The sequence below is a fragment of the Hypomesus transpacificus genome, chromosome 1 (assembly GCF_021917145.1).
Source record: "Hypomesus transpacificus isolate Combined female chromosome 1, fHypTra1, whole genome shotgun sequence".
NCBI classification, from domain to species: Eukaryota; Metazoa; Chordata; class Actinopteri; order Osmeriformes; family Osmeridae; genus Hypomesus; species Hypomesus transpacificus.
The window spans coordinates 4,285,249-4,311,459 of record NC_061060.1 but is presented as its reverse complement, the minus strand read 5'-3'; the positions used below and the strand labels follow the sequence as shown (position 1 = coordinate 4,311,459).

The window sequence follows — 26,211 nt, the reverse complement described above, 5'->3', positions numbered from 1 at the left end:
AAAAGGCCACTCTAAATTGAGCAGTTTTGTCCCAATTATTTTTTACATTTAAATTGGCAATGATTCTTATCACAGTGTTTGGGATGTTCTGAATCTACATTTGCTGTAACAAGTCACACCACTATCCAACTTTACACAGCCTGCACACTGCTTTGTTTGATACACATCCATACGTTAACTAAGTCATCCAACAGATTAATATTTTTCCCCAGTCATGAGAAATCTGTAGTGGTTGCATTATACTGTATTTTGAGGTGTAAATAAATTGTAGTCCCAACCACAAATTAGCTTTCAAAATAAAGCATGTGTGAAATGTACCCTATACACCACCAGAGGGACATGTGTTCCAAGGTCTGTTAATGTGCTCGCAGCCATTTTACATATGTCCTGCCTTTAAAAAATGAGAAGACGGCAACTAACTAGAGAAATCAAATTGAGCAATCAAATCCAGGTAGAGAGGTATTAAGATATCGATTCAAGCATATTGTATATTAAAGACACAAAACAGTGTCCATTGCCTAACACTGCCAAACCCACAAAAAATATTACACAGAGTGGCATATTTGTGCAACCAGATCCTGAAATAGTGAATGTTGTTTGGACATGTTTTTGGTTTCTACAAGGAATGCATTCAAAACAAACCTAAACAGATTTCAATAACAGTCGTTAATAATTGTGTAAAAATGTATTTTGGCAATGCGTTTAAAGAACATTTAATATTAACTTTTGGTATGGAAATTAGGTTAGGTTGGACAGTTTGTATCTTGGTGTACCTTGGCATGCCAGTGTTTAAAGTATTACAACATCCCTGCAGCCCACAGAACACTAATGACAAAATGTTCTCACCTTTAATCTGTAAAGATTGAGCCAATGACCTATACCAGGTAAAGAAAGTGAAAAACTGCCACAAAAGTCTTACAAAATCACCTCATACATCCTTGTAGCAGGGGCGTAGCCACGGGTACGCCTAGGTAGGCACAGGCCTACCTAATTTGTTCTAAGGCCTACCCAAAAAACGAAAATATCTCTGAATAATTATGCACCGGGTGCACATCCCAAAGTAAATAAGAAAAAACCCCTGAAAAGATGCTTATTCATATTTTTCTAGGCCTACCCAAAATTTAATTCTGGCTACGCCCCTTCCTAGCAGTGGGTGGAGTAAGGCCTAAACTATGCCTAATTAGAATTAGGTTGAAATCTAGATTCTAGGCTATACGCTGATTTTGTATCAAGAGATGACTAATCTTTAGTGACGTACTGTTTTAATAGCCTATTATTTAGGCTATTTTATTATAACCTTGATAGGGACCCGTGTTTTAGTATTATATTTGCGTACATATTTCAGTCCAACCACTCCTCATAAGCAATGGAGCCTCGTATCTGACACCAGGGGGCAGAGAATTACATGTTGACCTCTCATGCAAGGTCTCAAATATCAGTAGGACATGGACAAAAATAGCCAACGCTAACGAATGCTGCATATAGGTTATATTATTACAAATAAAATAGGCAACGTTTGCAAATTGTCGTTCAGTCTCAAAACGGTGTGCATTTGTGCAGATTCTGGATTATTTTTGGTCCGTGTAGTTGGCTATCATTCCATCGCGTGTTTACGTGTACACGGCGTGGGTGACGTTGTCTAAAGTAAGCCGGATTGAGAGGCACCCTTCTTGTTCTCTCATGTTAAAATTGAAAAACAAGTCTGGGCAATGAACGGATAAACGTAAACTCAGGTGAGGAATGCTATCATTAAATATAGACTATTGGAACGCTAATTGCTGTCAATTAGACACGTTGGCGACCAGAAGTTGCGGTTTTCATTCATAAAGCCTCTAGCAAAGGGTGGAAGTGATGGAGTTTAGAAGTAGTTTGGTGTAGTCTCCAATGAAGAAGTGAGCTGTCATTTTACAATTGAAAGTATGTTTTCCGGTCCCGTCCATGTCTCACTGTACATTACCAACTATTTAGTGGACATACAGATAATCTTCGTGGACATACCTGCCTAAACCACACCACTATAGTTTATGCAATCACACATTTTGAGAACTACAAAAATAAAAACAGTTCACCTAATATTTGTAACTTTTCATTAAGGATTGTTTATGAAAGTAGCCTAGTTGTTAAAATCGAAACAACTGGGCAAAAGGCCACTTTTTTCCTTTCCAGTGTGTGCAGTAGGCTACAACGAAGCACTCCTACTGCATTTGTTTTTCATGGCCAATAATCCTATTGGCAAACAGAGGTATAGGCTCATAGACTGAGGTTTGGCTATAGGCCTATGCCCTATTGTAAGTGTATGTGCAAAAATATTGTGCCAGGTCAAAATCAGCAGTTTATTTCATCATGAACAAGAAACACATTTATTATCTTATCTTCAAAACTATTGACAATGGAAAATATCACTGACATATGCAAATTTTCAGTACAATAATAATAATAATCACCTTTAATATCTTTGCAGGGTATATGATGGCTACATTAAAGCCTGCTGTGACTGAAAACGAATGCTACTCAGTAGCCAAGGACAGTGACCTGCAGATTCCTATTGTCTTAGAGAGACGAGAGAAGACAGAAGAGCCATGGAAGACAGTGTTTGCTCGGAGGCTGCAAAAACATTGCTTTTGCAGCTCAGCTCAGATAGCCAAAGCTTCTGTGCTTAGGATTATCCCAATCTTACAATGGCTTCCTCGCTATCATCTTAAAGAGTGGCTCCTTGGTGACATTATGTCAGGTTTAATTGTAGGAATACTGCTTGTTCCCCAATCGATTGCCTACTCCTTGCTAGCTGGGCAGGAACCCATTTATGGCCTTTATACCTCTTTCTTCTCCTCCATCATCTACGCCTTCTTGGGCACCTCACGTCACGTGTCTGTGGGTATCTTTGGCGTGTTGTGTCTTCTCGTGGGGCAGGTGGTGGACAGGGAGGTGGCTGCCGCAGGATACATCACAGAGGGATACAGTAATAAAACAACGTCCTTTATATTGGGCAGACTGGGGAATGATACCACGGTTGCTGGTCTAGTCTGTGATAAGAGCTGTTATGCCATTATGGTCGGAGCTACAGTCACCTTCACGGCTGGGGTCTACCAGGTAAGACTGTGGCTGAGAGTTAACAAACCCCAAAGCGCTGGAATGATCACAAAATATCCGCACATACTGTATCAATAGTTACCTTTACCCTTACTTCCCTCCTGTCCCTTATAGGTTATGATGGGTCTTCTCCAGGTGGGCTTTGTGTCCGTTTACCTGTCTGATTCCCTCCTAAGCGGCTTTGCCACTGGGGCTTCCCTCACCATCCTCACCTCCCAGCTAAAGTACCTCTTAGGACTGAAGCTGCCCAGAGCTCAAGGCTGGTTCACCCTAATAAAGACCTGGTTCAGCCTACTACAGAACATGGCCGACACCAACTTGTGTGACTTGTTTACCAGTCTTCTCTGCCTGCTCATCCTGGTCCCCACTAAGAAACTGAATGAGCATTTCAAGACCAGGTATGCGTTAGCTCTGTTTGGAAGAGCATTATACTGTATCTCTTGCATTTTCATAATATTTACAGACACACACACACAAAAAAAACCTTTTTTATATACATTTTTCAATTAAATCTGACCACACAACTATGGATTTACTCCTCAGACTCAAGGCACCAATCCCCTGGGAACTCTTTGTTGTCATTGCTGCAACAGTTGCTTCCCACTTTGGATGCTTCCAGGAGGTGTATGGGTCAGATGTCGCTGGAACCATCCCCACAGGTTTCCTGCCACCCCAGATGCCTTCCTGGTCACTTATCCCTGCCGTGGCAATTGATGCCTTACCTATTGCTATTGTGGGATTCGCTATAACTGTTTCACTGTCCGAGATGTTCGCCAAGAAGCACGGCTACCAAGTGGATCCTAACCAGGAGATGTACGCGATTGGGTTCTGTAACATCCTGCCATCGTTCTTCCGTTGCTTTACTACTAGTGCAGCACTGACGAAAACCCTGGTAAAGGAGTCAACAGGCTGCAAGACCCAACTTTCTGGTTTGGTCACTGCTCTGGTGCTGCTGCTAGTACTTCTGCTCATCGCCCCACTCTTCTACTCACTGCAGAAGTAAGGCATTCATTTTTTTCAAATATTAATTTGTTTACTAATTGATTTATCATGATTTACTGTAGTACCTCTAATATCTCATTTTATCTCATTGTTATTGCCATTTATTAGTTGTGTTTTCTAATAGTCACTCAGAAAATGATTTTGTGGTGCTCAGTATCCACTAATAATCCCACTTGTATAATTATTTCATTTTTATTGATGATGTTGTTTCTGGGTTTGCATTTCTCCAGGTGTGTTTTGGCTGTGATCATCATCGTGAACCTTAGCGGGGCACTGCGAAAGTTCAAGGAATTTCCTCAGATGTGGCACGTAAACCGTGTTGATGCAAGCATCTGGCTTATTACTGCCGCAACTTCGGCTTTGATCAACACAGAGCTTGGTTTGTTGGTTGGGGTCCTGGTTTCAGCCTTCTGTGTTCTGGTTCGCACCCAGAGGGCCCAAGGCCTTGAGCTGGGAAGAGTTGGAACCAGCGAACTGTATGAGGACCTAGCTGGCTACCACGGTGTCCAGAGCCAGCCTGGCATTGCAATCTTCCGTTATGAATCTCCCATCTACTACGCCAATCAAAGCCTGTTCAAGAAGTGCCTCTATCACCGGCTGGGGCTTGACCCGGTCAAGGAAAAGGTCCATCGCAAGAAGTTGGAAAAGAACCGGAAACGAGAAATTCGGATGAGGGCAGAAGAGAACAGAACCAAGGGTCAAGAGGCAGAGATGACCACCGATGTCTTTCTGCCAGCTAAATCCAGCTTCCACAGTGTGGTGATAGATTGTAGTCCGGTATTATTTTTAGATACAGCTGGGGTGAATTCACTGAAAGAGGTATATGAGGACTACAAAGAGCTGGGAGTGAAGGTACTACTGGCACAGTGTAACTTCTCAGTGCGTGCCTCTCTGCAGAGAGGGGGGTACTACCCAGACAACGTTGGAGAAAGAGAACATGTGTTTTTCACCATCAGTAATGCTGTGCACTATGCTCAATGTCTCTCAGGTGAAAATGGCCCATGTGACCCACAATGCTGAGGAGAGTTTTCAATGTCTTTATACAGCATTTATATTTGAAAGGGGTACACATAACTAATGCTTCAATATTTATGTCAGTTTTGATGTGTTGTTCTTGTCACATATATGGCAGATGTATATTGGAAATCCCCAGAAGACTGAAAGCAGTTAAACATGCAATGTTTGGAAATGAAAGGTTCCACAAGCAGATGTCTGTATACTGAGCGTTGTCTGCATACTATTGGGCATAAAGTGTATTATCACTTGCTTTAAAACAATTAAGATCATAACCAAAAATCTATAAGGTTTTACTGCATCTATCAGAGGAAGATCAATGTTGTCTTAAGAATACTATTCCAAAAGATGTGTTTTCTAATGCTGAATGTAAACTATTTAAAAAACATTTAGTGAGTTTCCCGAGATTGCCCTGTGTTGCCCAGTAAAAGTGCTGAGTGTATTTTCCAAGACATTCACTGCACATAGATATTCATTAATTAGTCAATAAGAACTCACTGAGATATTGAGAGTTTCACCCTTTACAAGGGGCTCATGATTGCCATGTAATGTCTCCAACTTAATATCTGCCTTCCAGGCTTCTACTCAGGGATACTCCAGCCATCCTTCAATTTCTTTGCCAGCGTAACCATAACATTTACCAGACGCTCTTATCCAGAGCGACTTACAGTAACTACAGGGACATTCCCCCTGAGGCAAGTAGGGTGAAGTGCCTTGCCCAAGGACACAACGTCATTTTGGCTCGGGCGGGAATCGAACTGGCGTGTTCAGATTACAAGCCCGATTCCCTCACCGTTCAGCCACCTGACTCCGATAACATGAGGAGATAGTGAGAAGCAGGCTTGTCAGCTAAGTACATTCAGAGTTGACCATATTGGACGTTGTATGTTAACAACCAGTTATCAAGCAAAATACTAAACTGAATTCCAACCTTCTGGAGGGTATTCCAGAAAGCAGGTTATGCGACATAACCACGTAAGTGGTTCCCGAGCTGACACACAGCATTGTAGCAACATTGTGTGTCAGCTGGAGAGTTAACTTACCCGGTTAAGTCGCATAACCTGCTTTCTGGAATACCACCCAGATCTTTTGGTTTTTAATTTCTGATATATAAAATTGTTGCAGCTGTATAAGTAAGTTATTTATATCGCATACAGTGGGACAGATCCAATAGTTCTACCTCAAATTCAAGTGCCTTTGTTTTTTTCTTGTGAAAGTATCCTAGTGCCTTCCCAATTTTTGCCACAGCAAATGTACTTGAAATAAGTGTTCAAAAATAAAAGTGGAATAATATTCAACATACATTTTTTGCTTTGTTTAGGAACATTTGCTTGGGCTGGTTTTAACATTCTTCACAACTACTAAAAACTTAAAAAGTGAAGTTAGGGTACATTTGTGTAGTGTAGATTACCCAGTGTAGATTACCAGTTACTTATCTTCAAACTTTGCATTAAAGGCCCTTTAATTCTTCTTTTGTATGACTTGCAATTGTAGTCACCTCTTACATTTACGTAATTCAGGTCCAAGTCATTTGTGGCTACAACATGGCTACTGTATTACAGTAGCTCTGTGTTAACTGTTTGATGCAGTTTGATGCAAAGTTGGTTTATAAATTGCTGCAAGTTTATGTAGCATGTGTGCTTATTGTTGAAGTTAATTGATATGTGGGTTTGTGAGGATGAGTACGGTTACGTACCTTTTGTGTTGACATAGAGTTGATGGGAAATGTTTTCTACTTAATGAATTTATCTATTGAACTACATTTTATTCAGTCTGTCTTGGCCTCCATCACAGCATTGCTCTGACCATTTTGTCTTGCAGAGATGCAGAAAAAGTCCAATACTATAATTGTCTTCTTGGGCCATCTCGTTACAAGCTACTTTGAACCAATGCTCTCTGGACGCTGTTGTAATGAACTGTATGTTTTATTTATGTTATATATTTTAACTTTGTCTGCCAACCAAATGTGCCTTACCTGACAAAAAATTAAATCTTCATTTGGTATCTAAGGGAATGTGGACTGATGTTCTCATTTCTTTTGTCTCTTTCTTGGATTACCTCTAGCTCATCCAATTGTTCTTGGCCAGGAGGTCTGTCTGTCTGTCTGTCTGTCTGTCTGTCTGTCTGTCTGTCTGTCTGTCTGTCTGTCTGTCTGTCTGTCTGTCTGTCTGTCTGTCTGTCTGTCTGTCTGTCTGTCTGTCTGTCTCTGCCATACCTATCGTTAAAGAGTGTTCGGAATTGTATACAGACAAAACAGATTCAAGAGTATACAGTGCAATTGCATTTTTTTTAAAAGGGAATGTTGCTGTGCCACCAATGGGGGGCAGACATGAGCTGTTCATAGTGAGTTTTCTTGCTTGTGTTGGTCTCAGCTCTACATGTGAAGGGGTCATCTGTGAGAGTGCAACACATTATACCTCAACGTTCAAACACAACTGGCCTTAACATCCACCACCACGTAGACAGACAGAAATAAAACATCCCCTGCAGTCGTCTGCAGTTCAAAGCAGTCACATTAAACCACACCGATGTTGGTAAAAAGGGCAATAAATGTAAAAATAATAAATAATCCCTGTACAAGATGTGGAAAAACTGAGTCCAAATAAACGACCATTGCACTAGATTTCAGCAGTACAAAAAGGTCATTTGAAGTTTCTCTACATATTACCTCTGGATTTTCCAAGTTCCCATTACTCAAGTGACAACTTGATTTAGCTCAAACTCAAGTGACTTAAATAACCTGGTTCGTCATGATGGACTGACGCCTCCTGGCTCATACACTAATTTCATAATGAAAAGGGACATTTCAGTATTGATCTCTCCTTATTTGAGTGCTTTTCCTAAAATAATTTACAGTGTTTTTTTCTCAGTAAAGACAGCTGAAAACGTTATCGATTCATTAAAATAATCTGATTTCTGAAAGTAATGTATCAAAAGAGAAATTGCTTGAGTAGATTCGTGTTAACTTCATCACCCCTCATTGTTCATATGGGTATGCCTTCATTCATGTATACAGTGATACTCTGAAAGAGGCAAATGGCCTTGTGGTGCAGCACACAAGTACTTAGACCGGTGGGCAGGAGGCCAACATAAATCATCAGCAGGAATTGTCAAATGTGTCCTTGTTGTTCTGTAACCCACAACATGCTAAAGTAGTTTTCTACAGTAATCTTTTAACAAGATTTCACACATACTCCCTATGATATTTATATGCACAACAAACTGCTGAATACCACTTCTGCCATCCACTTGACATGCTCAATAGGTAAGGCAGAATCTATGATAACAGCTTCTATTGACCAATGGCGTTACTGTGTTAATCCCCCTCATTTTCAGTCAGAAGATGAGCCGAAGGTCCTGTGCCAAGAGGAGGTCCCTCAGTGGCTGGGCAGTTCTCTCCTGCTTCACCCTTCCATCTGTTTCAGGTGACACTTTCTTTGTCTTTGTCTTTCTGGCCATGGTTTATCTCTGAAACCCCATCTGTTTTAATGTTGACGTTTTTTGATTTTGTCTTATGAATTGTTCTTATCCTGGCTGGGTTGTGAAAGAGATAAGTGCAGTATTTACCTCAACGGGATCTGTTCAAAGCGAATAAACTGAGGGTTGAATCTAACTCAGTAACTCTAGGCCCCTGGTGGCCTGGTCATTTTTCTCGGACCAACAACAGAGGCCTCTTGGGTTCCTCGAAAAGCCTGAAAGCCAACCAGCTGGCAAGCTGTTGACCAAAATGAAATAACAGCTGGATAAGAGGGCAAAGCAAGAGGGGTGAAGGAGAGAACAAAATAAGATGGCATCAAAAAGAGGTGTAAAGACTCCTTGAATCAGTACATCTGAAGTCAAGATCATTTCAGTGATGCTGTTTCTCATTTTATGTGTACTCTATAAAGCCATAATGTTATTCTCTCATCTGCTTTGTCAGCTGTAAAGCAATGGATTTAACAGACACCCCATCTTCAACTTACGAGAATGTTGACTAACCCTTCTATGCAGGCCATACAACATGCCAGAAAAATCACTGACATTCATCCAAAAAGAATTTTTTACAACTGAGATCAGGATTCAGGATCGTTTGTACACTTTTATTCTTGTTATCATCCCTGCGAATCTATGAATAACAACAATGCTTAACCAACCATTTTCTATGCAACCATGCTTAACATGCAAAGGTTTAGATCAAATTAATATTTTTCTCTCTACTTGCTGCTTCTAGCAAACATGATTGTAAGTCATGGAGTGTTCAGAGTACACTTTCACTGCTGCATGGATGACATTTCCCTGAAGCCTGGAGAACTACCAGAATATACGACCACGTTTCACCTATCCTTGCCCCTCAACACTGGCCCACTCCTGACTTCACGGATCAGGAACGCCCTGTCTCCTGGATCTCCTCACACCCTGTCACCCATAGCAACACTACGATCTAAAGAGTCAGTCTGGGAGTCAGATGGCTGAGCGGTGAGGGAGTCGGACTAGTAATCAGAAGGTTGCTGGATCGATTCCCCGCCGTGCCAAATGACGTTGTGTCCTTGGGCAAGGCACTTCACCCTACTTGCCTCAGGGGGAATGTCCCTGTACTTACTGTAAGTCGCTCTGGATAAGAGCGTCTGCCAAATGACAAATGACTAAATGTAAAGACGCCGGATGTCTGATGGTTCCCAACATCAAGGACACATCAGTGAGGGGTAGGGCTTCTCAATTCAGAGCTTCTCTCCTCTGGAGTACACTTCCTGTCTCCATCTGGGAGGCTAACTTTATGTTGCGCAACTGGCACATTTTTCACCTTTATCTCTATTTTTATGCATAATTGTATTCAGCCTATGGTCAGCAGCTCACTGTTTCACCAACTGTCTCTGGAGGAAGGGATCCATAACTTAATTGCTCCTCCCAAGGTTTATTCAAAAAAATATCAGTTTTCCTGGGTATTTTCCCTTGTCGTCTGAGTGTTTTAGGCAGGTTTAGGAACAGTTGTTTCTGCATCTAACAAGCCCTGTGTAACATTATTTGTAAAAAGGCCATACAAACGAAATTTGATTTGATCTAGATGCAACGTTAGCACAGTAACTGTCAGGAGCTTCATGAAGTTTCCATTGCCTAAGATCACAATGTGCTATGCCAAGGGTTTGCAGCCATTGGACTGTTAGTGCTGTGAAAACACGTTGTCTGGAGTTAGAATCACCCCTGACCATCTGTCAGTCTGACAGACCAATCAGAGTTTGACAGATGCCAGGAAAACACTACATGCCCGAGTGCATAATGCCTACTATACAGTTTGGTGGAGGAAGAATAATGGTTGGGGTCTGTTTATCATGGGTTGAGCTTGGCTGCATATTTCTACTGGAGAAAATCCTAATGCTTAAGCATACAATGACATTCTACACAATATCTTTGCTTCATACTATGTGGAATATGTTTGGGGACCATTTTTCTAAAGCTTGAAACAAAAAGACAAAGAAAAGATTATGACACGCCTTCCAGACGCAGTTTGTACCTACAGTGAGTGTTGCATCTGAAGTCAAACTATAATTTTGCAAAATACCTCAGAACTCATTAGAAGGGCTACCACATACTTTTGAAGCCTTTCTAGATTAGTGGATGTAGTTGTAGAAGCAAATTGGTTCCATAAAACCTTTTGTAAGATTTGAATAAAATGTAGAGCAGAAAGCAAAGAACAGAGAGCATTAAATTGAATGTGGAAATTAAACAAATGGCTTAATGTAACCCTTTCCTAAAAGATTTGCCTAATAAATCTAACAGGTATGCCTTCTTGACATTTTGTAAACCCAAGGAATCTAAATAAATTGTTTTTATCAGTTTAACCTTTAAGCTTTGATCTCTCTTGAATGGTTCATCACCATGACAAAAAGTATCCTCTTTTCAACAACCTGAATTGAAGAAATTAGAGTTCAACCATCTGGGTTTTATTTTAGCGATGACGATTGAGCTGTTGCCTTGACAACAAGTGCTTGACTCAGAGAAAGAGAAAAACAATATGAGGTGGAGAAAACTGTGGTCAAAGAAAAAGATTATCTGTGGTATTCAGGAGTGTGTGAGTCATTCTCTCTCAATGAATAGGTAGAAATGGATCTGAAGAAAGCAATGTATCTATAAACTTGCCCATGGTTAAGATGAGGCCTCTCACTTATAGCCAAGGTCCTCCTACAGAAGAAGGACAAGGATGCATCATTAAGAACTGGACTGGGTTTTAATTTGTGTACATGACTCAGATGTGTTTGTGATACAAGCATGTGATGGTTTGTGCAAGTTTCAATTTGGGTTGATCATTTCAACCCAACCCAACCCAGCCCAAATCTTTTGTTATTAAATAGTCAATAGGCTTTTAATGTATTCATCAATCCTATTAACTAACTTCCTGTAGAAGCAAGGTTGAGAATGCTTGAGCATGCTTCTTTCTCTGCTCAGTTGACATACTTATTTGCAACAAGTGTGTCCACTATATAGGTGCATTTTCAGTTTCGATTAATCAGAAAACCGTGGTGTAACAGTGTTCTGTGTAGTCAATCCAGTTTTTTGTATGGGCAAAAGGCAAGTACCATTTTGTGTATTCCAGTGACAGTGAGTCTAGGCCAATCTTGAGTTGCCAAGCAACTTACAAAGAGTACAATGTCAAATGTAAATTGAGTGAATTTGGGGATGGAAGGATTGGAAGGGGGAGCTGTAAGTAGTCAAAGGTGAGGGAAAGATAAGGGCTTCCCCAAGTTTCAAGTAGAGTCTCTACAGTCAAGCCAATATGTATATGCCAAGCTAAATTTGTGCAGTTGGTCAGGCATTGACAGTAGTTAATGCCTGTAGTTAATAAGGGGGAGTCAGATGGCTGAGCGGTTAAGGAATCTGGCTATTAATCAGAAGGTTGCCGGTTTGATTCCTGGTTGTGCAAAATGACATTGTGTACTTGGGCACTGGCACTTCACCCTACTTGCCTCAGGGGTAATGTTCCTGTACTTACCGTAAGTCGCTCTGGATAAGAGCGTCTGCTAAATGACTTCATGTAAATAATTTCCACATAGTAAACTCTTGCTGCGTAGGCCGACTGTACATGTAGGCCTATAGCATCACCATCCAGTGCTCCCCCGGTAAAGCCAACTATTACGTGCCGGGTCGAACACTCGCCAGCTAAAGGTCCAGGCGTCACATGAGCTGGGTATTCAGTGTACATATTCAGTATGCTAACTTTTTTTGTCTGGATCACATTAAGTGGCTGGGTAAGTCATGCACAAGCTGAAGATGTCCACCTTCTGTATCACTAGCCAGGAACGTTCACACTCTGTGCGATACATACTAGGGTCATTGGGCACATTAAGTACATTGTAGCTTTCATCTCACAGACATGGCTCAGTGGAAGCAAATACCACAGCAATGTTGCTACATCTATTGGAAAGCCTTCCCAGAATTCTTAGGGTAGCTACTGCAGCAAATTGGGCCTAACTCCATATTAATGCCCATGATTTTGAAAGTAGATGTTTGACAAGCAAGTGTCCATAATATACATACAAATCCTAAGATACAAAGGTGTGGTTACTGTACTTTTAACAATGCATACTGTGTACTGGCTCTAGTGTTATAAATGTTTTAGTGAGTTCCAGAATTTTGAAATCTACCATTTAGAAGGTATGACTTGCTCATTGACCACAAAGTGCTTTTTGAGTTATAGCCTATACACCACTGGATGGAGGATTACATTAGCTTTCCAATTATATTGTATACAGTTCCAGTTATGCTGACATTTATTTGTATGTTCACTTTAATAAATGACAGAAGATATGGAGAGGGCATTGGAGTGACAGTTGGTTGTAATTGACAAGAAGGATCTAATTCAAAACATTTCCCAGCATAAGATTGAGTTGCTGTTGTGGCAAAAAGTGTATTCGATGTAGTCTTATGTACATTGAAATTTAGTGCTGACCAATGAAAAACTGCTTGAAATGAGGAATAGTTGATTCATGCATTTTATTTTTAGCATTTAAGAATACAAAAATTAACTATATGATATATGCAGTTCAACAAATGTTACACTTTTTCAGTTCTTTGATTCTTACAAGAGACCGACTGTACGTGAAAAAGACCCATACCACAGAAAATGTGTTTTGTCATTTTGCCATAGCGGTAGATTAGGCCAGGACATGTGTCAGGGAGGGAGGGGGCCATGTGTGCATGTATGTCCATTACACAACAGTATTACTGGGGGGTATGAAATTGTCAATATTGATCTCTTAATGAGCTCAGATGTGAGAGTCATGATTAATAAGACAGAAAGCCAAATGTACCTTTCATGATTAAAATGACAGAAACGCAAATATAGTATAAATGTAATACTTACACAAACTTTCAAATGGCTCGTCATTGGCTTTAGGTTTTCTTTCTTGAATGAACCCTTCTCACATAATTGCAATTTTACAGAAGCTGTTAATGACTCACCCATAACTCTTCAGTAAATGTATATATTTTGTGAAAAACGTTGTTTTTCACAAACACTTGTCCTGTATTTAGTCTTTCCTGGTATAAAATGCGTACTGTATAATCTGTACACTATCTATACACATTCCTACATACATACAGTAATGGTGACTTGATTTGCAATGGGCACATTAACAAAAGCACATGGATTTGGAGTGGTCCTTAACCCCAACTATACTCCCAATTGTTTGATATCAGTAATAGGTCACAGTATTGACTACCCCAGGAGCAATATTCCACCCTGTTGTCCTTTCGGCCTGACCCTGCAGACCTCAGAGATGCAAATAGAGTCATACCCATCGACCCACATGGACCCAGGCAAATTCAACCAACTGAAATACAAATAACAAGGCAAATAGATGTCAATAAACAGACCGGTACGGGGGTGAGTTATAACAATAGGTACAGATGTTTTAAAGGCTTTTACATTTATTTTGTCCTCATGTTGCCTGTTTTGTACATACTGGTAGCACTGCAATTCCATGTATAATGCTGTGTAAACCGGGACTAATGATGCATAATGACCAAAAATGTAACTAATACAACAATTTGAGTATCATTTTGGATGCTGTTCTCGCTTCTCTCACACTTTCCCAATCCTGGCTCCTTTCCCAAGAAAGCAAAGCCTGGGAAAAACGTATCTAGTGGACAATGTGGGAAAACATCTGGTTCAGCTGCATGTATCCCTGGTTGGCTTCAGTCATTTCTTGATATCTACACTTAAGCTTTCCACTGCTCAAGCTTTGCTTGTACGCATTTCATCAGAACGGGGCCTATGAAGTTAAATAATCTGGACATTTACATGACAAACCAGTGTTTTAGAATTTGGTGCTTTTACCAAAATTCAGTGTCCTAGAATTAACTGCTTTCATGTGCATTGGGGTAATATGTTTATCTAATTATAATGGTCTATAAGGAGAGTCGACAAGACATGGTTCTGTACCTTCACATTGAACTTTTTGCAAAAGGTTTGTGTACAGTAGGTGCACACACTCAGTCAGCTGAGAAAAACAAGAGGTCAGAAAGTTCCTGTACTTCCTTTGGTCCAGGGGAGCCTTACAAACAAACAATTGCCCTGTGTTTCTGAGGGGTTACGTATGGTGAGCCGAGACTTACTGGAAGATGGTGACGTTATGCATTAACTTGTTTATTTGCTTCCTGAATGATTCGATCAGATTTGACTCATTAACTTTTAAATGTGTAATCGGCCCCCTGTCACATCTGTGGTCTCTCCTTATTGGGTTTCTCCATGGCCTTTTCCAAATTCTTTACTGGTAAGCTATGTTATGTGTCTCTCCCCATGGTGTCCTCCCTTGTCTCTCTTGGGTCTACTACTGGCCTCAACAGGATCTTGGGTTTCTCCTTTTTTTGGCCTACATTTTTTTGGGGTCCCAGCTCCTTTTTTTGGCCTACATTTTACATTAATTCATTTAGAAGATGTTTTTATCCAAAGGTCAGTACCAGGGTCTTGAATCTGATACAGGCCGTGATGGGAAGCCAGTGAAGGGAGATGAGGAGCGGGGTAACATGAGAGCGTCTGGATAGATTGAAGACCAGGCGGGCTGCTGCATTTTGAATCATCTGAAGAGGGCGGGTTGCGCATGCTGGGAGACCGGCGAGGGGTGAGTTACAGTAGTCCAACTTTGAGAGGACAAGTGCTTGGACTAGCAGCTGGGTGGAATGCTCAGACAGGTATCTCCTGATCTTCCGGATGTTGTAGAGGGTGAATCTACACGACCGGGAGACTGCAGCAATGTGGGCTGTGAAGGAGAGCTCGTCATCCATGGTAACCCCGAGGTTCCTGGCAGAGGATAAAGGGGTCACCGTCGCAGATCCCAGGGTGATTGAGAGATCGTGGGAGATGGAAGGCTTGGACGGGATGATGAGAAGTTCTGTTTTGTCGAGGTTCAGCTGAAGGTGGTGCTTGGTCATCCAGGCGGAGATGTCTGTGAGGCAGGCCTCGATCCTAGCTGAGATCCCAGGATAAGTTGGGGGGAACGACAGGTACAGCTGCGTGTTGTCAGCGTAGCAGTGGTAGGAGAAGCCATGGGAGGTGATGATCGGTCCAAGTGAGGTGGTGTACAGGGAGAAGAGGTCCAAGGACAGAGCCCTGTGGGACATTAGTGGAGAGCTGGCGGGGTCCTGACACTTTGCCTCGCCAGGAGACCTGGTAGGATCTTCCCGACAGGTAGGATGAGATCCACTGAAGTGCAGTGCCAGTGATGCCCATTTCAGAAAGTCTGGCGAGCAGGATCTGATGGTTAACCGTATCAGACGCTGCAGAAAGGTCCAGCAGAATGATGACGGATTACCTTGAAGCTGCTCTGGCAGACTGTAAGGCAGTGGTATTCCATAAGAGGATTGTTTGTCTGTCACTTGTCTGTGATTGGTCTTTCCTGTCCCTTCTCTCAAAGAGATGCATTGAAAAGCAAAATGTTTGTAGTATCCTCTTAGAAAATAGATGAGGTAACAGGAGTAATTTACATTTACATTTATTCATTTAGCAGACGCTTTTATCCAAAGCGACTTCCAAGAGAGAGCTTTACAAAAGTGCATAGGCCACTGATCATAACAACGAGATAGCCCCAAACATTGCAGGCAGCCAAAACATGAAGCTACAATTGTACAATAAGCTAAGTTACAATGAACCTCAAAAAGTGCAAGGGTGTACTGTACCTGTAGAAAAGCAATCAACAGTAAAATATTTCACAGCGAGTACAATAATTTAAATCCGTTACAACTAACCTACAAGAGCAACAAGTCTCAATAAGAGTCTTTGTGATCCTGGAGGGAAACTAGCATCAGGTCCAGCAAATCATTCCTAAGTACCGTTGTAGTCCCGGAACAAGTGCGTTTTAAGCCTTTTCTTGAAGGTGGGGAGACAGTCAGTGTCTCTGAAAGAGGTGGGGAGTTGATTCCACCATTGGGGGGCCAGACAGGAGAAGAGCTTGTGTTGGGACCGGGCGCTCTTGAGGAGTGGGACCACCAGACGGTTGTCAGAAGAAGGCCATAGGTGGAGACTGGAGGAGAGACTTGATGTAGTCGGGTGCAGTCCCATTCACTGCTCGGAAGGTCAGTACCATGTAATGGCTTACAGACAATGCATGCAAGAGCTGCTTGGTCAAGTACCTAACAAAATTACTTCAACGCAAATGCACTCAGGTCTGCATATTAATGCCACTTTGTTAAAATGGGGTATCGAGTGTAGAAGATAGTAATCATTTAGAACTTGGACTGTGCAGTTTGAAACGATATATCGAATTTTGACATCCATTGTGAGTAGCTATTGAATATTGACCCATCCTTTTTCATGTAGATTAACTGATTGAAAAGATAAATATAGTGCTTGGCAAGTAGCAATGAAGCCGTGAAAGTGTATTGAAGTTTCCATCACGTATGAATGCTCACCGGGTCAGGAACATACGGTGGCAATGGAAGCCTGGGGACAGAAGCAATGTTTCAGTGTTGTGAATTTTTGTAGAAATGAAAGACTAAGTGCATAGTATTACAGAACAGTCACAGTTTACCATTCAGAGGGGTTGGTTTGAACGGGCCCGGCTGTTGTACCTTCTGTTACATCTACTTAATTAAAGTTGCTCCGTAATTACCAGAGACACATTGGGCTAGTATGTCAAAGCAGCAAGACCAGTGCCAAGTACATGATTAATGACTGCCCTTTCTCACCAAACACCAAATGTGCATCGTTTCATAAAATATATATTGTGGGATCCTCAATGTTGACTCATTGATCCATGCTATATATGCATTCTTTGAGTTATCCTGTTTGTCAGTTTAGGTTTCTGGTGGGTAAAAAAATAAATCTTTTTTTAATTTTTTTTTTATTGTACACTTCCTGTATGATGTTGCAATTGTGGGTTGCTTTTCAGCCATGGGTAATTTAGGAGATAACAGATTTTCTTATGATATTGTCCCCTACTCCAATCCCTATCATTCATAAAAAATATATTTTTAAGTGTAAGACAAGTACAAGCGTTCTAAAAACCTTTTTTTTGATCAAGATATGATTTGCTCGGCACTCTCATAAAATTCAAACACATTACTGCCAATGTCTAAGCCCTGTCTCAATCGATTACAAAGCCCTTTGGCACATAAACTCACACTGTCAGCACCCTGTCACTGTTAATTATGATATGAAACATATAATTGGGTCAGATGGCTGAGCGGTTAGGGAATCGGGCTATTAATCAGAACCGAACCGTTGCCGGTTCGGTTCCTGGCCATGCTAGATAACGGCTTGTCTGATTTTTGCTAATTCTGCAACTCAGATGGCTATTAGTCCTACAACAAATGATTTGCCATGGGTTATAAAGGGTGTCAATACACAAGATAGACACTGTTTTGCTTCTTATTTCAATGTATTTAATTCGCAATGACCCTCTATAGTCTATGCAATGTATACACAAACAAGAATAATTCCAGAGCAGAGCTTTTACACCTGTTACAGCCCTGTAGCTACGTTGGTCTGTTGTACTTAAAATTGTATTATGAGACACGTTTGTGTGTTGGTTGACTTATGTTGTGATTTTTAATTGATTTCCTTTGAGGCTTTTTATACCATAACTCATCACATTAAACATAATTGTTGGTTTTAAATAGATTTGTTGGGGTTTAAAAGGTTACATACATGTGGTTCAGTTTTCCCCATACCGGTGGGACATGCAATGATTGTGGAAAGAACAAAGAAATGTCCTTGCATAGTAGCTTCAAAACAGCCTATTCAAATCCCATGCCTGTGCTGCTATTTGTGGATGAGCCGAGGTCTCAGAGGGGGTGAAAGGGACAACCCTGTCAGGTAACACATCCATTATTCCTGCCAATTTGATCTTTATTTCACTCAATGGGACGACATGTACAATATGTTAATGAAAGCTCTTTTGGAAACAGTTCTGTGTCTGCAGTTTCCACCTGTATGTGTAGTCTGTGTATCTTGGTGTGTTTACATGTGAGAGGTAGGCATGTGAGGAAGGATGATTGTGTGTCTTGTCCTCCCTTGCACCCTCTCACATCTTACATCAGACTTACAATAACATTGTTCTAAAAACAGACTGGGACCAAAAGCAGCACTTTATTGTCAGACCCTTGGCGTTGATACGTCCTTTTCCAAACATTCTCTGTATCATCCGGTAGTATTGCAAACAGTTTATTGTTATACAGTTTCTAGTCAATGTCATATCAGACATTGAAGACCTCTTATCTCTAAATCATTTACATCCACAAGGTAAATATATTTGGGATTAAGGTGAATGGAGGAGAAAGAAAATAGGTAATCCATATTATATGCAAGTTAAAATTACTTGCCCATAAAGGATTTTTTAATACATTTCTCTGTTGGTTGATGACTCAGTACTGATGTAAAAAACTAACTTTTTTTCTTTTGAAAATAGTCTTGTTATGTCTTACTCGAATTTGGAACATGTGATATGGAAAGATTTGGCACTTGTTTCACATCGGAAAACACTGGTTGTTGTCAGTCAATCCTATTTTATAGTTTCCTAGGTTACACTCCTCCACACACTTTTGTCGCTAATCGTCTGGGTCCAGTGACAAGGTGGGTTGATGTGTCTTGATCACTTATCAGACGGTTTAACCAATACAGATGTTACTCAGTCTATTTGATTGTGGCCTTGGCGCAGCTTGGCTGAACGTGGGTCAACAGTTATGTGATTACCTTGTAGATTTATTTTTGGGGGTGATTTTTGCCATAGTGGAGTGACCTTTCTTACAGGTAGACTCAATTAACTATTTAAATAAAAGGGTGGAGTTCAATGTCCAATCCAAACTCCCATTGTTCATTTTCTGTCAATGTGGTTAATGGTCACATAATCCATTACTATTTTGTAAGCCCATGATGCATGTCCAAGATTCAGCTAAATGTATGTCATGTTAAACTCTTATAGGGCCAGTGCTTAATGTAGAGTAGAGTTAGGATAATGGATTATTGGATGTGAGAGGTTATGTTACACAAAAAACAGTCCCTGCCTTAAAAAATATCAGCAGCCTACCGTCCACTTATCAGTGAGTTGTATTTGCGTAGAAAGGTTTTTTGGCTCAACTGTTCTTTAAAATAATGTTTCCTTTGCAATAAAATGGTGCTTCCTGAATGTAACAGGCATAGTTCTGTGACATTATCCAGCCTTATCCCCCCACTCAGGCAGTTTGCTCTACAAAGCTCAGATATTTTGTGTCTGCAGTATTCCCACACCCACCTTGCCATGCTCCGATCCTTGCTCCTCTGTTGGGGAAGGAGCTCCCTCTTGAACTACACTCCTCTCTCTTACTGCCCTCCCTCCTACTAGGTCTGAAGATGCACCTCTTCAAAGTCTATCTAGACTGATTACCTGACCTGGAGGTCGTCTTATGAGAGGTCCTTATGCAGCCCTTATTTGCACATCATTGTGGGGGATCTGCAAAATGTACCTTTACGTGCATGTTGTGTGTGAGATCAGTGGAAGAAAAAAGGTTCTCCACTGGCGGAGTGTTCAGTCGGGGTTCTGGAGTTAATGCGCCTTAATCAGTCAGCCGAGTGGAAAGAGAGTAACACCAGACAAGAAACAGAACTGCAAAAATACCGAATTGATCAAACACAAGGACATGGTCTGCTGCAAAGTAACTCTGAGGATGTTTTTTTAAAAAGGGAATTCAAGGATAATAGAAGAATAACAGAGCAAATCATCACGCAGTGTCATTGTGTTATACAAAACGAGGCAAACTCTCAATCCCAGACAAGAAAGATCTTATGTATCAGTCAAGCTCTGCCTGTCAGAATGCCTTATCCAGCCACCTGGCCCACATACCACTGTCCATAGATGCCAGGTTCTGTCCTGTTGAGTATGCTAAGGACATGATGACCTGTCATCCACAACTTCCATGACACATAGAAATACAGATCATAATACTAGGAAAATATACAAAAATATGTAGGATTCTAATAACGTACGAACTGTAGAGCTACCATTGATTATGATGAACATAGACAAATCTTAAATCCAGTTTCTCCCACAGATCTTGTAAAACAGACTGCACATGCAAAACGTCACAGTGTTGTACTTAAGATAGGATGTTATTGTTGATACAATGTATTATCTTTCGAATCATAAAATGTTGTTGATGAGATTATGTTATTGTTGTAATGTGTCTAGTAATAAAAAGGACCATTCCTTGAAACTAGTCTTTCATTATCTGCTGCCCTCCATATTTGCATTATTTGATCATCGCTTTAGATAAAAGCGTCCGCTAGATGGATAAATGTGTAGTGCTATAAAGAATAAATACAGATTGACAGTTAGTAGTCAGGTCCAGACATGAATATGTAAATTTACATTAAAATGTGCACTCAGAGCAACCTTCCTGTATAACAACACCATTCATTTTTGTAATCTACACAACATTTGCATACTATCTCTTGCCTTCTATTTTCTATGTCTGTATGGACAAACACTTTACAAACACAAATTACTATACGATGATAATTTACAGATAATTAAATTGAGCTGCATGAACTACTTTTCTCCTGTGAGTGTTGATGGCTGAAACAAGGTCACTCCATGTCCAGTTACTGAAACAGTCATTCATAATGTATACCTTTTGTAATACCAATTTAGAAACACATTAAATAATGTAGTGCACATACCTTTGACAACTGCTACAGCCCGCAACAGCTCCAAGGGGCTGCCCTTAGGTATATCCTCTATGATGAGGTGAGGCCTATTATGCTCAAGGGCCTGCTCCTCTACTGTGAACCCAATTTCCAATGTCTTGTGTTTTCATTTCTCAGCCTACTTGGAAGAGCATTTTCTTTTCTTTTTTGGGAGCTGAAAGGAAAACTTCTGTCGTCAGCTGCCACATCCTATTTTTGTCAAGATACAGCCGGCTGTGCGTTTTGTGTGAGTCTACTATACTCACCACCTAAAGACTCTGAAACTGTTTGTCTTGCTTATTAACCTTATAAACGGCAAACACATTGGGCCCGACCATACTGCAGCTCTGTCATCTCATGGGTATTATTCCACCTCAGGTTTCCACAAAGTTTGTAGGCCTTGAAAGTTGTGGGAGTCTGGAAGAGCAACGACACACGAGAGCAGTGCTGCTCTTCCTCCCAAACAGCCTCCACTTCAGCAATTTATTACACTGTGTGATTTATTTCCAAAAAACATTTAAATAAAAACCATCAATCAGTCAATCAAGCACTTTTTTTGAAATAGATCTACTATGTAAGGTTTCCTTTGCAAAAATGTAGGCCTGCAGGTTGTATGGGACACAAGAGGTTGTTGCAGTCCTGTCTATAGTATGCAAATACCCTGCTTCAGCACATAATTATTTTTATGTTAGTAAGTTAGTCTTCACCCTTTTTCTTCTTCCTGTTTTTCCGAGCAAAGCTCTGGAAGGGTGACGCAGACAATGATTATCCTTCAAAGACCTGCCTCATCACACAAACTGTACATAGTCCCCACATGACTGAGACAATACACATTTAATCATTGCTGTCAACATCTCAACTTGCAATCGTAAGAACATTCTGTTGCATGAAAAGGCACACGGTCACCACAATACAATCCTTAAGAATCCAACACTTCCTCTGTGGGATGTTGGATTCTGAACAGTACTCCCATGAGTAATGAATGCCACTTGAATATGACAAAGGAGACACTGCAGGGCTGTAAGCAACGTGATAGAGAGCTAGATGAGCTGGCGGCAAACGGCCAGGATATTGCGCCCAAAGCACAGGTAAATATGAACCATTTTGCCAAAATGCAGTTTCTTAATTGAATGCCCATAGAAGTCATTACCTGAAAAACACCAGGTATTTACATTTAGTCATTTAGCAGACGCTCTTACCCAGAGCGATTTACAGTAAGTACAGGGACATTCCCCCGAGCCAAGTAGGGTGAAGTGCCTTGCCCAAGGACACAACAAAATTTGGCACAGCCAGGAATTTAACCAACAACCTTCTGATTAATAGCCCGACTCCCTAACTGCTCTGCCATCTGACCCCTATTCTAGGCCAAACTCTGTTATTCAGGCGTTCCTTAGACCCCAGTCAAAGATGCACCGATAGCCACTGCTAAATACTTGAACACCGTTGTAGACCTAGCAATCTGTATGGGATGTTGAGCATTTCCGTTAATCTTTTTTATTTATTCCTACAGTGAACTTCCATCTCAACCTAGTGAATTTTGGTTGTCGTAATCTCTGCATGTGTAGAGAATGTTAGTACTCCCCATGTGTTGTGTCTGATGTTACCATTGTATGCAACAGACGTGGTCTTGCAAGCTCTGTCAGGCTTTTCCGGACCATCCCTCACCGTGAATCGAATTCACCATCTCTGACTTCCCAAGCGCCACCACTACCAGCTACGCCAATGAAAAGCTTGCTCTTCGTTGACGCGGGTGGCCTACTACTCATTTGTACCCGATTCACACAGGGGACACATAATTACTTATTTTCACACAACCTCCGTTTGTACTGTTGGGCACCTGATCGGTGATTTGAACTTGCCAAATGACTCGTGTTCAATAATTCCAGCCGCACAGTTGAGGCCGTCTCTTCGACTTCTGGAAAAATTGCCTGAGCAAGACACAAAATTGTTTATCCTGGAGCGTTAGACCGGACCCATGAGTGTAAGACAAAACTGCAGTGCGCTAAACGCTACCCAGGTGTGTCTGTGGTCCAACATTTTTGTCCATTCAGGTAAAAAAGTTTCTTCCTGTTTCCTCTCCTGTCTACTCCTCTCATCTACACTGACTCAAGTGGATTTACCAGGCTATAGAAATAAGGGATCATAGTTTCCCTAGATTCACCTCAGTCCATAGAAAGAACAGGTACTCCCACTGTTTGAAACAGTCAGTGTCTTTTCATCTATTTTATTTAACAAAATATTCTTACAACATCATGCTATCTCTTGGATGTAATGCTCAAAGCAATATTCACAAATCAGTTTCAACCCCCCAATGCAATGTTTTGGTATGTTGGTCCAATAAGAGAAAGAAAGAACAGAGATGGAGACAAACGGTGGGGTGCAGAGGGAACCAGGAAGAGAGACAGAATTAGGGACCCTCATCAAAGCCAACAAACTTGTTGGGTGGTTCATGCACAGTTGTTATCATTGGTATTTCCATGCCGCCTTCGCAAAATGTCTGAAGTCTACAGAGAAGTCTACCATTATTATTGCAAATTGCTTTATGGGTTGATATAATCAGGACGGAAAATGTTCCTCATAAATCTGCAATAGCCTTTATTACATCAGCTTCGTATGTACATTGATTGGGACATTGATTCAGTTTCCTAATTATAATAGAGTAATTAAAAGATTAATCATAATCTGTAAAGCAGATTAGTTTCTTTACATTCCTCTAAATTCCTCTGCCACAACCTGTCAAAAGCATTAAATGACTATTGTTTTGCATAAATTACTTAATTACTCAGTGTAATATATATTATACCAGCCCACATACGTGTTGAGGCATGTTTTTATTGTTAAGTTGGTTATGTGAGCTGCTGTTATATGAGCCTCAAGTATGAACCCTGGCCTTTTAAACAAAGATCAGATAGAGTAACGGTGCTACTACCTCTGGTATTGTTAAAGGCATGTTGTGAGAACAAGATAAGGGTGTACGTTTGGTTAAACATTGGTGAGGACACCCTTTTTCATCACCCAATAAATGACTAATACCCTAAAGCTGACCTTTACTGGAACTATCACTGCCATTGCTGCAGTCTACAACACGTGGAACTACCTTGGAAACTAAAACTCCTAAGTGGGGTAAAACCGATGGTTTATGCTGAGAAAATTCTTTCAAGTATATGGATTGCTGAATACTTGGACCAACTAATAACTATACGGCATCACTGCCACAATATACAGAAAATACATCAAAACTATACCACCGTCTAACACTTTCACTGTTATAATCACTAACCTATTAAAAGAAGGAAGAGTGACTGTTGCTCCATTTATTCCTGCCTCTATTGGTGCTTTGCTATATTGCTTGAGGAGTTTGGACTGGTTAAAACCCTCCTGCACAAATTTCTTTTTTTTATCTTAGAGCAAAACCTTAAAAAAAATAGTCACATATTTTATTTGTATAGTCCTTTTTACAAGCACCATCACAAAAGCCTTCACGTATGCCCATATAACTGCACTTCAGGAAACTCAGATAGAGGTACCAGAAACCTTGGGAGGAGCAATTCAATGAGGGATCTCCTCCTCCAGAAAAGGTCGATGTTTCATAATCATCTTTGCACTTTTATACAAAGCAACAGGCAGAGAATTGAAAGACTTGAAAGACATATTAAAATTGTATTCTGACCTACCTATGACACTTGATATTGAGCTCTGGTACCTATTTCCATTGATCATCCTTGAGATGTTTCGACAACTTTCTACACACTTGGGTTACTGTAACTTCAGTTTATTAAACCTGTCTAGTCTATGTAAGGTCCCACTCCCATAGTATACAGTACATGTCATCATGAGTGAACCTCTCTCATAGAGAGATACCCTGTTACTGATTGATTAATAGTTTGACATTCTAGTCGTTTGGCTGCAGTGTCTACTTTAATTAAACTAGGACAATTGACCAGTTGTCAGTTTGATCTATTCAAGAGTATTTGTTCAATTAATTCCTGTACGAATTATCGGTGTGTGAGAAGAAACAGACGGCCAAGCGTTTCATAAATCGTATCAATTGTGGTGGTTCAAAGAGGAGGGACTTCAAGATAGAGTTTGAAGGGAACACCGAGGGCTCCGTAGTCGCTATGTGTTTCTATAACCACACACAGCGCACGGTGTAGACACGCGCGCCAAAGCTTCCATCCCTTTCCATGCGTTCTTAAACTGCGGACTGCGCTCTCTGCTTAAAATTGGAAATTATTGCTGTTCGTGAAATAAACGTTTTATTGACTACATTTTATTCAGTTAATAGTATTCAATTATGATTAGAGCTTTTTGTCACAAGTCGAGAAGCTGACGACTCATGGGGATATAGAAACGTAACATGGTTTTAGGACCCGGCGTTTACACTTGGAAATGGTAAGTTTATTATAGTCTTGCAGTTTGTTGGGTATAATATTCGCGTATTGTAAAGTAACCTGTGAGTATTACTATATTCCCCATACAAACTTAAATAAAGTGTAACCTATTTGAATGGGGTAAAGAAAATGGTGTAGCCTACTGCACATTTAGCTTTAAGGAAATATATTTTGTGGTTACTATAAATCAGATTTTCTCTCAAAGCACGAGGCTTTTGAGATGAACTCAGAATTGCTACAACTGCAAACAGTGAATTGTACTGTCACATGTTTTCTTATTTATGATATGTGTGGTACTTACGTATTATAAAGACTTATACTTGCATACTATACTAACCTCACGTATGCATAGGATCATTGGATGAATTGAGAAAAAGCCTCACCGTTAACATTCTTCATATCTTTTAATTTACAAAACGATGTGATGTCCTGGCTCCGTGGACTATATGGAGCAATCAAAATTTGACAGTGTGCTTTGCTTAACGTTGTATACACATAATACAATGAATGGAACTTGGCCTGCCACTTACAAAGTTTTGTCTCTGATGTTTCTTTTATTTTGTTATCACTATCTGCTTTTTTTTT

The 26,211-nt window shown here is 40.6% G+C and overlaps 2 protein-coding genes across 2 annotated transcripts in view; both read left to right on the top strand.

Annotated features, from left to right (window-relative positions):
• The first annotated feature begins 1,456 nt into the window (after positions 1 to 1,456).
• slc26a2 (solute carrier family 26 member 2) lies at positions 1,457 to 5,823 on the top strand. Its single transcript, XM_047046980.1, has 5 exons — positions 1,457 to 1,733; positions 2,462 to 3,090; positions 3,205 to 3,488; positions 3,634 to 4,089; positions 4,323 to 5,823. The coding sequence occupies exons 2-5, from the start codon at positions 2,467 to 2,469 to the stop codon at positions 5,110 to 5,112; spliced, it is 2,154 nt and encodes a 717-aa protein (XP_046902936.1). The 5' UTR covers positions 1,457 to 1,733; positions 2,462 to 2,466; the 3' UTR covers positions 5,113 to 5,823.
• Positions 5,824 to 25,374: 19,551 nt separating this feature from the next.
• The window catches only part of htr4 (5-hydroxytryptamine receptor 4), a 40,379-nt gene continuing 39,542 nt past the window's right edge, over positions 25,375 to 26,211 (top strand). Inside the window, exon 1 of the mRNA XM_047020514.1 lies at positions 25,375 to 25,627. The gene's annotated coding sequence lies outside the window, so the exon portion shown is untranslated. The remainder of the gene's footprint in view (positions 25,628 to 26,211) is intronic.